General features: G+C 37.1%; 1 protein-coding gene across 2 annotated transcripts in view; it reads right to left on the reverse strand.

Moving 5' to 3' along the window:
* The window catches only part of COG6 (component of oligomeric golgi complex 6), a 52,049-nt gene that overhangs the window by 3,717 nt on the left and 33,281 nt on the right, over positions 1–15,051 (reverse strand). Inside the window, exons 14-18 of one of the 2 annotated variants that reach the window (XM_035542595.2) lie at positions 8,019–8,150; positions 7,331–7,498; positions 5,335–5,442; positions 3,741–3,794; positions 1,765–1,844 (exon numbers count right to left, since the gene is read on the reverse strand). In XM_035542595.2, coding sequence (XP_035398488.1) covers positions 1,765–1,844; positions 3,741–3,794; positions 5,335–5,442; positions 7,331–7,498; positions 8,019–8,150 — 542 coding nt within the window. The remainder of the gene's footprint in view (positions 1–1,764; positions 1,845–3,740; positions 3,795–5,334; positions 5,443–7,330; positions 7,499–8,018; positions 8,151–15,051) is intronic. The other variant, XM_050715447.1, reaches the window with a different exon arrangement.

Raw genomic sequence — 15,051 nt, forward strand, 5'->3', positions numbered from 1 at the left:
TCTGCAAAACTAGCTTGAAAATTTGAACTACTAAAGTCATTAAAAATGATAGCATTGGTTGAATGTTTTACTTGAATTTTGAGAAACTTCAGAGTTTTGCAGGTTTATTTACTACAGAAAATACTGAATACTGAATCCTACAAGCATCCATCTATGTAAATATGTATCTTTGAAAGTTTTTATTATTAATTCTGTGCAGAAGCTAACCTATAACGTTACAGGAGGTTAATAAACTCCTTTGTAGGCTGAGCTGTAGCAGCTATAGCAATCATCCTCACATAAGCTCCTCACTCACCTCTCAGCTGCCCACTGTTACAAGATAGCACAATTTAAACCAAATTCACATTAAGAGAGGTTTAAAAGGCTCATAAAGGGGATAAGTCTAAGAGTGTATACGTGACCAGTTTATCTTGGTTCATCTGATAGAAAGAAATGATTAAGTCAAGGTAATTTCACTGTGTGCCTGAGTCTTTATGGTAGCATAAAATCTGCCTCTAAAAATAGGTTTTGTGTTAGCAATGCAGAATAGAGGCTTTCCAAATTCATCTACTATGACTGTTAATGAGACCTACAGTAAAAAAAGTATATCAAGAGCCAACATACAGGTTTAAGAGCTTGACACCAAGAAGTGGAAGTTCCAGTGCTTCTGTTACATTACTGCTCAAGCTGCCCTGTTTGACCTGTACCAGTGCAGGGCAACTCTTACACAAGAGGGTCAGCTCTGCTTGCTGAGCTGTTGGAACTGTGACCCTAGCAGAGAGACCCAACAAACTGATGAAAAAAATGTCCCCCAGGCCAAGCCATGCACCAGGCATGTGGCATGAAACTGGAAGTCTCTGCATGAGGAGAGCCTGAGCAGCAAGTTCTCAGCAGTAAGTATTTTTTCCCTTAACATATGTCACTTTTTTTAATCACAAGCTGCCATAATACAAACCCATTTGGAGAACAGGTAGCAGTAATGAGAATCCAAATGTTAAGAACATCACATCAAAATGTGACGTGCTAGTCACCATTTCTCGTATGTTCTGTAACCTCCATTCTTGACAAAAACACAAAAAATAACGTCAAGAAAGCTTTTGGATTAGTGCAGCATATAATTCTCTGAATTTAAGTACTACAAATTGTCTTCATATGGTTCACATTTAATTGGAAATAAGTTCTTGGCATTTTCCCTAACCTTACGGTTCAGTTGGCCCTTACTTGTCTTATTATACAACATATTCACGAAACAAGAGAAGAGATACATAATAAAGTTCTCACTTCTATATTTCAAAGGAAAAAATCACTAAAAAACATGTAAAAGTAATTTCAGCACAATATTCAATGGCACAATGTCAATACTTTAAGTAAAGACAACAAATTTGATAATTTTAGACTTGATGGAGCAGTGGGGATAAAAGAAATCTTGAGCAGAGAATTAAATATTTCACCTATCTTTAGAATGCTTACAAAATAGTTCTAAAACAATTTACAACTAAATTGACAAAGAATGCTGACACAGCATAACACGTTCAAAATAGGTAATTCATTTTGATAGAGTCTGTTAAATCAAGAGTAACTACTTCAGAAAGTTACAAAATTACATATTCCTGTTTGTTCAAATAGAGGGCAGTCAAAACAAAATTGAATTGTGAACTGAAGTACAATGCAAATGTGATTACAGCTGATAACTTGAATTCTCATCATGATCCGCTGAAACCTAATCAAATTCATCTTTCTGATTATTATACAGGCATAATAGAAATTCGAAGTTAAGATACTTACTTCACAGTGGCACTCAGAAGGAAATTCAGCTGGGACATTAACAGACTATCTGGAGCAGACAGATAGCGATCAAACTGAGCCTAGGGGTGGGAAAAAGAATATGAGATCAACATACGAAGAACTTGCTATTACATGTGGATAGATAAAAATACAGATCTCCGAAAAAGGACTACTTTAAAATGGCATCTTCTCACTTGATACAATTTTATATTTTTATGCATTTAAAACCAAAGCTAACATAATATACAAATATTTAAGGTGGAGCTTAATATATTATCGAAACCAAACGTCTAATTTCAGCACCTCTGTCACCAACATTTCAAGTTTCTGACTCTGAGGAGTACAGATGGGGGGGCAAAAAATGAGAAAGCGGCTTCCATAACCACCCAAGTTTTCTATGTAGCTGGCGCATACTGAAGATCACCATTGAAGATCAGAACTACTCTGTTCAGTGCAGAGAGAATCACAGAATCACTTCGGTTGGAAAAGACTTTTAAAATCTAGCCTGTCCAAGTTAGACATGTTTATTTCCTATTTTTTACATGAAGCCACTGCTAAATAATCTAATGAGCAGTTATGCTGGGAGAAACAAGACCAAGGGACCTACTTCAGGCTCCATGAACTGCTTCCAGGCTTATTTCTCCTGCCCCACATAACAGTGAAAAATACCACAGCGCTCTGATTTTCTGTTAAGCTGGGAGGCAGTGAACCTACCTGTAAGTATTCCCTCCCTCCTATGGTTAAAATCCTAAGCAGACTACATTGACAGATGGGATTTATGCGGGTTTAATTTCAGCATACTGGCTTCCATTCTGGTTCAAGTGTGTTCACGTAAGCATACATTAAACAAAGTTATGAAGAAAATAAGAGTTGTATTCTTTTCTAACTTTTCAAGTAGAATTATTATGTATGACTATAAATCAGTAATATATATGCAATTTAAAAAGATGGTCTCCAAGCTGCAGTCTTTAAATTTCTTGTAGGTCAACAAGGCTGTGATAAGTTGAAGATATTTTAAATGCAAAATGTATAAATATTGGTAAGAATGCATGCTGATCTGAGTAAACCACCGAGCGCTCTGTGCCAGAGCTCTGTTCTTCCAAGGAGCTTAGGATTCGCAGGTTTAGAGCTTTAATGGAGGAAAAACAGGCTATACTGACACAATGAGAAGGGATTCAACATACAATTTTTTAAAAGACCCATTTCTTAATCAAAAAAAAAAAAAACAGCCTTTCCCCTCCCTGAAATTCAAGCCACTGTATTATGTCTAGATTTATCCTAGAACATTTTCCATGGTGTATGTGTGCACTGCTGGCTGAGCGGCCCTTATTTACAGTTAAATCTTCAGAATAAAGCTAAACTTGGCTAAGCAAGAAGAGTGACAGATCATATGCTACTGTCTACTGAACTATGATATTGCAATCTCTATGCAAAATACCCTTCACACACATTAAGAAAAAACATCAGCTAATAATCTGTTTTAAAATACATTGCAGCTTTCAGCTTAAAGAAATATATATTTAACTGCGGCATATGCCCTGCACCTAACTTCTGAGTTTAGCTGAAATACTTGCATAAAATCAAAGCCTTAGGACCAAAATTATAAATGATAGCAGAACCTATATTTCAAAGCATTCAGGCAAAAAATAAATTTTGATGATTAAAACTAATTAGAGCTAAGTATTTGCTTTTAGCAATTTAAGATGACTCATGGGATAACGTTCTTACAAATAAAGTCCTGCTTCTCAAGACTTAGAAATTAACATTCTATTACTACCAGCTCATAAATAATTTATGAATTTATTACTTCAAGTGGTCCAATTACTACAAATGAAGAAAGTATTCCCAGACATGTAACTTAGCTATTCTTAAAGAGTACAGCTTGTTAGATGAATGTCTACTACATAACACCATTAAAAGAATTCTTTCCCATGTCACAGCTACACTGCTACATTATGAAACTGTAAAACGCTTACCATCGCTACCTTCAGGGACATGGAATCCAAACTTGGCAAATTTGAAAGAGGACCCTAAGAATAAGTAATCAAAGGGGGAAAAAAGAAGTCAATCTAGCATAAGGAAAAAGACAAAAAACTATAAATTCTACAGTCGGTTCAGTACTAAATCATTACTTGGTCCTGCTACAAGATATTACATTTTTGGAAACTGAATCACCACGCCAATACCGGAAGTGCTGTAACAGTTCATTTGTATTCCGCCACTCCCTTGAATCAAAGGCTTGGAATACTGACTTTTTCATGTGTGCTTTCAAGTTCTTTTCTTCCTTTTTCACCATTAAATGACAAAAATGCAGGAAAATGCTTTCTACAAGGTCTGTGATAAAAAAGAAACTGGCGACTGTCCAAATCCGCTTGGTGTTCCAGAACTACAGAGGACAACTTCCATCTCTTCATCTGTTCCTGGACCGTGCAAAATTCAACTCTGCTCCCTAGTAACTCTTCTGTGTTTACAAGGCATTACATGCTGCCTAACCTCCCAGCAAACCTTCTAAGAACCTCACTCCTGCAGCCAGGCAGAAGGACAGATATGAAAGAAAACTGCTACTGGAAAGTCTACCCACATTCTGTTAAACAATCTGCCCTGGTCTGTTTGAAATTGGTTTTAGAAGAGGAGATAGGCTCATGAATAGGAAACCAAGCCGAGTTACTAATCAGATTATTTCTGCACTTCAAATGGTTCTCTAAAAATCTGTTGAGCTTGGGCACTTCATGTAGAAATACTGGCCGCAGAAAAACCATGAAGCTCTGTAACACAGTACTGCTTTCTCCAGAAAACACCATTATTCACCTTCTTCTCAAAAGATCTTAGGCACAGGGAAGAGGGGATGTATTAACACCTATCATGTATGAACAGTGGTTCGAAAGAAAAAAGAGCACGAGCGCTAAATTCCAGGCTCTGAATTTCAACTTGTCCTAAGAAATCTGATGTTTTCACCCTGAGAATCACACTGTCTTGGTCCTCAGATAGGTAGAGCAGTGAATAAAGACAAAAAGCTACATGATTTCAAATTACTATTAAACTCTTCCAACATTTTTTCACAGAACAAAAAATGCAGTAAATGTCGAATGCACGCAAGGCATCCACTCTTATGTATGGTACAATAGCATGCACTTGAAAAAAAAAAAAAAAACAACAAACGCTACATACCCAATAGGTCTGATACATTCTAGATGGAAGTGGTACACATACTCACTACTTGTGTTTTAGACCCAGCTTTGTTCTAATACATTCCGAGGGATATTACACTACCTATACAGTTATTCTGAGAATGCACAGGATGCCTCTGGTGTGCAGAGGCTGTTGACGGTACACAGATAAGCTGCACAGAAGGACTGATGCATCCCAAACCTGCTAGAACATAGAGCACGGGGAAAACCTGTACTTGCAAGGTACCTTTGTCTAACAGCCCTGGTCCCATATGAAAAATCAACAGGTATCACTGAGTTTTTGCTTTCAAAGGAAAATTAATTTGTAAAAATAATAGTGCCAGAATTCTTCTACTAGGCAGGTATGCCCTACCGTCTGAATACATCCAAGATATAATCTTACCTGTTCTGGTTTGTGTTGCTGCATGGAGTTATATATGTAACTTAGACCAGCTCTAGTTAAGACGTAGGAAGCTTGTTCATTTATGAGCGTATCTAAATGAGCTTCAATCTGAAATTTAAATGTCAGATATTTATAAATGTGCATGAGAATATTAAATATAACTAGGTCTGGAGTTAAAAGGTCTAGAAACACAAATAACATGAGAATTATCAACAAACAAGGAAAAAGCACAAGTACAAACAGCATAATTACTTTATCCATTTACATCTTTCATATTATGAGAAGCCAATAATAAAAACAGAGCTGATTCTTTCTGTGTAACAGAAGAGACTATTTTTTTTTGTATTTGTAAATTCAGCAGCACTAAAAATTAAGAAAAACCCAAACCCTTATACATCATTGTATCTTTTTTTTACTATAATTCTTTGAAAATATTGACAACAGCATGGAAGCTTTATAATAAACAACAGGAAAAAAATGCCAGTCTTTCACAAGGAAAATTAAATTGAAACCAAACATGATCAGTAAGGCTTCTACATTCAATACTGATAGCCGTGTGTTTGAAAAAAGTTGACTGAAAAAACAACAAAGTTACAGCTAATAATTTTGCTTTAATTACCTTAATACAAAAATATATCTCTATGTATTTTACATTCTGAATATAATCTTCACTTTGCCGAGAAACCTAATAAATAAATGCAGTCATAGCAGAAGCAATCACCTTTGAGTAGTCTCAGGAAGATTGGGGAATATATACATTATTACTTCCTTTTTACAGACAACTACCCCATGTTTGTTTATTTCTCTTCTCTTAAAGAAAAGCTGAAATTCATAATATATCAAACTCTAGTAAAATGCAAGTCGTCTGTGTGATATTTTAAGAGTTCACATTTTTACGTTCTAAAATTGCTTAGAAAAACGTACTTTTCTTTATACATTAGGAGGGAAGTCATAATCTTTCAGTTTGGAGATTTTAACTGTCTTCAGGAGTTCTTTTCTTCTATGAAATTTTTTTCTCTTACTTAATATGCCATTCTACCTCCACTTTATTAATCTACTTAGGTATAATCTTAAAGAATTTTTTCAATCTATTCCTGTATTTGTAAAACGTGTGAAGAAAGCAAATGATATTAAATGCATAACCTTCAGTTCTACTGCTTATTTTAAGAATAAATCAATTGCAACATTTACTGTGAAAAAGGAGCTCTGATAATGGAGATTCAAAATGCCCCAGAGAGTTTGGTGGGGTTGTCTGTTTGTTTGTTTCCATGCTAAAAGGAACTAGAAATTCAAATTAGGAGCAGATAGGGAAAAATGTCTCACAGCCAATCTTCACTGATGCCTTCAAATAAGAAGTTGTGACTTTTTTCAAAGCCCTCAAGCTCCAAAACTCTCCTGAGACGTATTGCAGAGATGTTCATGTAGCAAAACTATAAATGGGCAGTGCCTAGGTTTTTCCAAGTGAATGGTTCATAAACTACATTTCCATTTCAAAATGGTACCAAATATGAACAATTACGCTGGCACATTAGGTGAAACCAAACAAATGGGAAAGGAAAGGTAGAAAGAAGCACTAAATTAGTAATGCTCAGCTATACCATATTAAAACCCCATATGAACACAGCCAGACATTTGACTGAGCTTTCAACTACTATTTGCTTCAAGTTGCAGGTAAGTATTAGAACAATTCGGATAATGACAATTTTTCACCAATAGGGATTTATCTGCAACTAAAACAAAACAAAACTTAACTTTTCTAATAATTTTGTGTATAAAGATGCTGAGTACTATCATCAGCTCTGATATCTGGTATTTACTTATGACCTCTGACAAGAACCCCCCCCTCTTATGCCATTTCCTTGATTTAACAGTGACCCAAAACCAACATAATCAAAGATAACTATGTTCACATCATGACTTATAGTCTGGAAAAAAAAAAAAAAAGAAAAAAAAAACAGTAATAAGTTTATTTTCTATTTGGGTTGGTTATGCTCACCTGAAACTGTAACATTTCTAGACGTTTGTCAGTGAATTCAAAGAGAGCCAAAGTAGTCTTCATCATATAAAGCGAATTTACCATGAAGGTTGCCATATCAGCTGTGCCCAAATTACTGGCAGACATAGTACACATCTGTAACAATGGATCTAGCACACAAGATAGAACCTAAAATAGAAAACACATAGAAAAGAGAGAGAAGGAGGAGGAAATCATGTCACACAGGGCTTCTAAGATCATTCTGTCTCTATCATGTATTTATTCCCCAAAGCAGAATAAAGAGAAATGAGAGTTTCCAACTGTGAAAGCAGTTTTATACTGGATTTGTCAGCAGGTGATCAGCTACCATAGTGATGGGGAAAGTATAAAAACCTGAGAAGAACAGATTCTAACCTAGCAGGAGGAAGAGTAACCCACATTAGATAATTGGCAATTGTGCGATCTTGATGGAGTATTTACTTAATGGAGTAGTAATTGGATAACAGAATTTAGACACTGTGTTAAGAGTAGCACTCCATACTGTACTGCAATTATCCACTTAGTTAGTCACCATCTTATTCACATTAAAAACTGAGGTTTGGTAGAAGGCTCCAAAATAGGACCAGACAAAAAAGATTAATGGACCAAGACTAACTTAAATGTACTTTTTTTTTTCCCCTTCTCTCAAAGCAGTCAAACGTCCTTATACCTGCACAAAGTCAGCCTGACGAGCATCCAGTGGAACAACCGATGAGTCGTGAGATGCCAGAACCTCTCGTAGCAAATTAAGTGTCTGATTTAGTGCAGAGCTTGGGCCAAGATCAGGAGGTGGGAGTTCAACCTAAAGAATGAGATCATCCATTTTTGTTTGTTTTAAATTCCATTTACAGCAAACACCATCACATCTGATAACACAGATACAAACACCTAATTGAAAAGTTACATGTAGCCATGCAGAGAAGAATTTTAATTTGACACTGGACAAATCTTGCATGTTTCAGATTATAACTGCCTGCAACTTTCAGAATAACCACTCCATTCAGTGACAAACAAGCAAAACTAAATTTCTTCTTTCACTCAAATCATGCCTACTTTATAATCTAGATACACACAAACACTATAGGTTTTGGTAGCAAAAAAAAAAATACGTTTGCTAGATTAGGTACCAGAGAACAGCCACATTGCTGGCACCACTGAGTCCACTTTGCGCAAGGCTTCTTTTAAATGCTCCATAATCTAGTGCAAACAGAATGAATGAAGCCATCTTCTTGATAAGGCTGCATAGCCCCTGTCATGCTGAGTGGCTGGACATGAGAGCTGTGCCAGGCAGCAGTAGTCATAGATGCAACAGTCTTAATCCCTAGCAAATTTGTACCACAAATTACCGGTATACAAATGAACTAGCACAAGCTAACTCAAGTACACTCACGAAACTGCAGTGATACTGCAAGCACCGGAATGCAGGCTGACTTCAAAGATGAGATATGGGAATCCAGATATTTAAAAACCATGAAGAACACACTGAGGCAGGTGAGTTGGAGCACCTGACATGGACTACAATTACATGACGTTTTTAACACAGGCTCACATACTTTAACACGCAAATACCCATTATATCACTCACAAAATGTTTATATAATAAAAAACATAGCACATCTCATTTTCTTTTTCACTAGAAACGTAGCTGTATCTTCCTGTCTCCAGTGATGCCTCAAACTGGCTTCCTGCTGCTTCCAGACCCTTATGACAACCCAAACTGCCGGTTCCATTTCCTTCTGCCAACCCTTCTCCCTCTTCCTTGTCTCCTGCCTATTCAAGGGTAAACACAAGTCTGGCTGGATCACGTGGGAGTAAGGAGACCCCCAAGAATACAGACCAAGTGGACACATCAAAGCACAATCTCTTTCCGAAAGGATGTGGGGAGAACGAAGTTTGGCTTGGTCTGGAACTAGCCTGTGCCGCTCAAGGTGTGTGGGAGCAGCAGAAGTAGGCAGTACGCACCTCCGCAAAGCCTTTAAGACTCCTGTTCAGCAAGAAAAGAAGGTAGCTCTGAATGGACCCTCAAGCCACAGGTAACAGGCTCCATAGCTGTCGCTAACAAGAACTCTTTTGCATCCTTCTGAATACAAAATGTTCCTCTGTGCTCACTTTCCAAGAGATAGTATAGTGAATTCGAGGAACTAATAGAAAACTGGAACTAATAAGTTCAGAGAACAGTTGTTGTTCGGCATAAATAGTCTTGAAAATTTAAAATAAATACTCTCCCAGCAATGAAGAAACTAATTTGGAAAAAGGCACTTATTCAGCGGTGATTAGTAGTAAAGTCTACTGAAATTTACAGCAGTGACTTCCTTCTTGTTTATTCCTGTTATTATTAGGGGTATTGATTGTGCCCTGAACAGCCTGTTCTCAGACCTGAACTGGACCGTGTTCAGGGATATTTTGGCATTAATTTGAGAGTAGAGACTGATAGGGCTTTCACTTCCAATACACACACAGATCATGGCAATGATAATCTCAGGCTTCTTTGTGCAGAGAATTTTTGTCCCTTGAAGTAGATGATGGTCAGAAGTTTCTAAATCAGCTTCATCTTTCATTTAGCCTGTTCCTTTGAAGTCCGCTGTTTTCTAGATGGGAACAAGGAACAACATCGCTGGAGAATAAAACACCACAAGGAAAAGAGGCTTAGATCATTAGATTCTATTGGGGTTTGCTTGAAATTCTCAACTATTTCAACAGAGGCAGAATTATCAGTAAGTGTAAGGAAAATTAAAGCAATGCTATATTCACATTGAGAATTCCGACCTTTTGCACCCTATATTTATAGGGTGATTTTTTCAGAATTAAAAAAAGAAAGTTTTAAATCAGGTGTATCTTAATTTATAGATGAAGCTACTGACATCAATTCGTGAGAACTAAATTGCTGCTCTAATTAAAAAAAAGTCATGTCCTGAATGTTTTTACACGAACTGAAAAATGATTATAAATGATGCTATTTCCAGAGAAATAGATTTGAAATGCACCCTTTGAAGTACCTGGTTCACACACAAGCCAGACAAGAACTAGCTAAAAAATTCTCAGAAGAGTTCGGTAGCAGCCAGTTCAATAGCATTAAAACATACTCTAACAGTATTAAGTGTCTAATCAGCTGTAACTAGCAGTTCAGACATGCCAAAAGTAGTCAAACCAGCTGTTCACCCATTCAAAGAAAACAAGAAAAAAATCCCAATTTTAAAAATCTAATATACAAAACAGAAACTAGTTATCCTAAAATAACAATGGATGCTACAAGTTGTACGTGAGGTTTAGTATAAAAGGTTGCATCTTCATTTAAACTTCTCAGTTTTCAAATTCGAAGTTCCACGTATCAGTCAGTGGGGAATAATTACTAAGCAAGTAATCTTGCACAATTTTTGTTTCTATTGACTACGTGCAATTCTAGTAAGTACTGGAGGAGACACCAATGAGAGCAGTGTTCTTAGAAGCTCACATATGCACCAGAAAACACTCTACAGGCACACAATCAGAACTATTTACATGCTACCCTACCTGAACATTAGAAAGTTAAGAGTGCAGAAAGACATGGACTTACTGGAGCAAGTCCAGTGAAAGACCACAAAGATCGTGAAGGCACTGGAATGTCTCTCATACAAGGAGAGACTGAGAGATCTGGGACTGGTCAGCCCCAAGAACAGGAGGCTCAGGGGGAATGTCATCAATGTGTATAAATGCCTCACAGGAGGAGTAAAGAAGTGGGAGCCAAAGCTCTTCTTGGTGGTGAGCAGTGACAGGTCAAGAGGCAATGTGCACAGACTGAAACACAAGAAATTCCACTGGATTACAGAAAACAACTTTTCAGTGTGAAATTAGTCAAATACTGGAGACAGTTGCACCACAAGGTTCTGCAGTCTCCACCCTTGGAGATGCTCGATGGGACAGAGTTCTCAGCAACCTGCTCCAGATGACACTGTTTGAGCAGGATGGTTGGACTACATGATCTCTAGAGGTGACCTTCTAGACCACTAGAGGTGACCTCTCTAGAGGTGACCTGCTGACCTTGTCTATTCTGCAGTTCAGTGATAGTAGTGTTAAACAAAAGACAACAGTAATTTTAAGTATACAACTCCTCAAAGAATGCACTGCTAAGAGAGAGAATGAAAATGTTAGTGGCTTTTTGAAGGGCCTAATCAGCTTTTAAGTTAGACTTTTAAAACCCTCACTGGCATGGAGGCAGAGACAAAGCACTAAAGATGTGCAACCTTGTAAAAAGGTATCAGGGTATTTCACCCTTTCAGTTACAACAGGCTCATATCAACAGACACTTCATTCTAGAAAATGAGACAACTTTCACCATAGTTAAACAGCAGCAGCATAAGAAATTTGTGTGCATGTCTACCAGAGAAGCTTCAGAGCAACTGCCTAAGCTCTCCTCAGCCCTGTTAGAATTCTATCACAGACTCCAAAGGAGAATGCCTAATGGCATGCTTTTCTTTCTAGCTTTAAGTTGGACTTGGAAGAACAGACAATAGAAAAAAAACTTGTTAGCTTTCCTTTGTTCACATGGATCCACTCAGACCACAACATCACTCAGACCACATCAACCTACCTCGTTTCATCTGTCCCACAGCTGTTTTCCCAGAAACCTAAGAGGCTTCATTCTGATGGGAACCAAATTATGAGGGAGAAGTTTACAGTTATTCCCATGCAATACTTTAATGCCTCTCCCACTTACAAACTTAACAGATAATGCAATCGTAACATTTAATTTGCATACATCTAGTCTAAAAAGACCAGCATTAAGTAACAAATCCCAAAGCCTGGCCTTGTGTACTCTACTAATAATCATCCTTTTCAGACAGCAGCTGGCAGGTTAGTTTGGCGTAATCTCTCTCCAGTACCCTTATGATACCTTTCATTCTATTCACTTCAGTGTTCGAAATTATTCACGGAATCATAAAGGTTGGAAAAGACCTCCAAGATCATCTAGTCCAACTGTCCCCCTATCACCAATATTACCCAATAAATTCTTTCCTTCAATAATTGTTCTGGAGCATTACTGAAACCAGAGTAAGGACAGGTGCGCTTGAAAATTCCCTTACTGTAAGCTGGTCTAATAAAACATGCTGTCATAATGAGCCATGTGTAACAGGCTCATTAAAGTGCCTCACCAGTGGACTCGTGATTTTAAATGCCAATTTTCTCAACATGAGAGGACTGAGTATCCATCCACTTCAGTGCTCTAGGTGTTATTAACTTCGCTTCCAGTTTCATTGGACCCGTTTGTTTTCTGATAATTATTTGCATTTAGTATTTTCTCCTGGATTTATCATCATGTGTAAAATGGTAACCTGTACCAGGTTGGTTTTATTTAGATCCAGACAGCGATTAACACAAACAGAATCCCAAATTCCTAAATATTTCATTCTTCAGTGCATGGACAAAGGAAACACAAAGGATATTTAAAGACTGAACCTATTGTTCTAAATTACTTGCCTAGCATGTTCTTTGGGGGTTCAAGGAAACTATAAAGAAACAAATACCAACAAGATTTTCAGACTGGGGACACTAACGTGGGCCAAACCCCATCCGGGTTCAACAAGGAAGGTGTTCTAAGTCAGAACCTAAACACATTGTTACCAGAGCTAGAAAGCACTTTTATCCTCTGAAGGATAAAAGCCCACAGAATAAAAGTTGATGCACTGAACTTTCAATGAGACAGAAGGCTGATGATGCACAGCTTCCATACGATGCCAGTGTTGAGTCCTATGACAATCTGAGAATTTCAGAGCTGTGGATTGCATTTCAAACCCTGAAAACAAAGTGGCTTTGGAATGTCTGTCACCAAGCTTCACAGCAGCTTTCAAGGAGTACAGGAGACAAAGACTCCCTTGCATACTTACTGCCTTTCTTTTGATAAAAATGAATTTACATTCAGACAGTAAGCTTAAGGTATCTATTATATCGATTTCAGATCCTAAGGAGCCACCTGAGAAGTGTGAATGTGAACAAGATAAAAAGATTCGCAGACTGAAGAATCTGAAGTTGTGAGAACTGCTGACTATGTTATTTTCAGATTACAACCAGAATGCTTGAGGTTTTCTGATGTAATGAAAAAAACATTCATAGGAAAGTGCATCTGAGCAAGCCAATAAGTACTATGAAATAACTAGGGATTTCCCTGTACCATCTACAATGATGATTTGACAACCAAAGAAGGAGAATCCTGATCTAAGACTGCCTTCAAGTTTCCATACAGCACTGTGCCTGTGAAACTCGTTATGCAATATGGGACTCTTCCTCAAAAACAGATGTGAACAGGAAGCTGTTTTCTTGTCCTAGAAAGAACATCTTGAAGTCTCAGTTTCCCATTGTGCTTCAGAAACAAAGGCCAGCCAGCTTTGAAGGCAATGCTCTACCCAGCATAATCAACAACCCAGGGAATTAAGTTTTCTGTGGTAATGAGGACAGAGACAAGCCTCTGTCCTGTCATTCCTCTACATTCAAAGGAGATGGTCTAGAGGAGTTAGCATATTTAGTGAAACCTTCTTTGTCTAAGAAGTTCACAACTAGCTCTACTTAAGAGCAAGTTTTGCTTAAATACTGCTCATCTATCAACTATTAAATTGTAGATACTAGAAAAAAATATCATATCAAGACACAATAACAACACATTGATTTAATCTAGACAGTTCTCCCCATGTTACAGCACAAGAGAATTTGCACATGGCTGAAGAAACCCCTGTCAAGTTACATATGGAATGATGACTAAATCTTCTGGAACTGAGTAGCTATGAACAGTAATTACAAAAACACTTACATTCTCTTTAAATGAAATAAAAATTGTAGAACCGATTTCCATTTCAAATTATTTGCTCATGATTTCTAGATTATTATCAACAGCTGATGATACTGAGAGAATACTATCATCAAAATGGTGATTTAATCAAGGTAACGGACAGTCGATATTCTTTGAAAGAGGCTTATCAACTGCTTAAGATGCAAAATATATGCAGAAATATGAAAAAAACATGGTTTCCAGACTGTAGAAGTGAAAAGTAATTTAATAATTTTACAAGTGAGTATCCTCTTTGTGCATAACGGATCAGCAGCAAAGCCTTTGCAATCATATATGTAAGCACAAAGGTCTGTTTTCCAGTACTTTGAAAATAAAAAAGAAAATCTGGAAACAGATGCAGTGGGATACATAGCAAAAAGCTGGTCGGGACGTCAAGAGACTCGTACTCACACACATGCATTGTTTTGGTCTGAACACACATTAACAAAAAAAAAAACCCGGATGATGAAAAGCAACCTTGAGATTCCTCGAAAAGTAAAATCATCATGACTTTCAGTGCTATATTAATGGAGACGTATGAAAAGGCATAAAAGTTGGTTATCTGCATATTAACACACAATAAAGTAACAGAAGAATTAAATTTATGACAAAATAAAGGTCTATATCAACTGAAAACTAATGTTTCTCTGAGTATAATTCGGCTACTAATTTTGCATTTTTTTGTGAAGTAAAACTAATTTTAGTCATGAGGAAATAGAACATTATTCTATCAATTTAGTAGCCCATTTATAAAGGGAAATAATATAAGGTGATTCCCAGGACTGGCTAAAACTCTGTTACAAGTACTACACATCAGTACAGTCAGGCTCCTTCTCACCCTTATGGTTACCTGAGCTGTTAACTCTTAAAGTGCAGATTGATAAATAATTGCAGATGCCTTTGTTAC

Source organism: Cygnus atratus, chromosome 1 (genome assembly GCF_013377495.2).
Source record: "Cygnus atratus isolate AKBS03 ecotype Queensland, Australia chromosome 1, CAtr_DNAZoo_HiC_assembly, whole genome shotgun sequence".
In the NCBI taxonomy this organism is placed as follows: domain Eukaryota; kingdom Metazoa; phylum Chordata; class Aves; order Anseriformes; family Anatidae; genus Cygnus; species Cygnus atratus.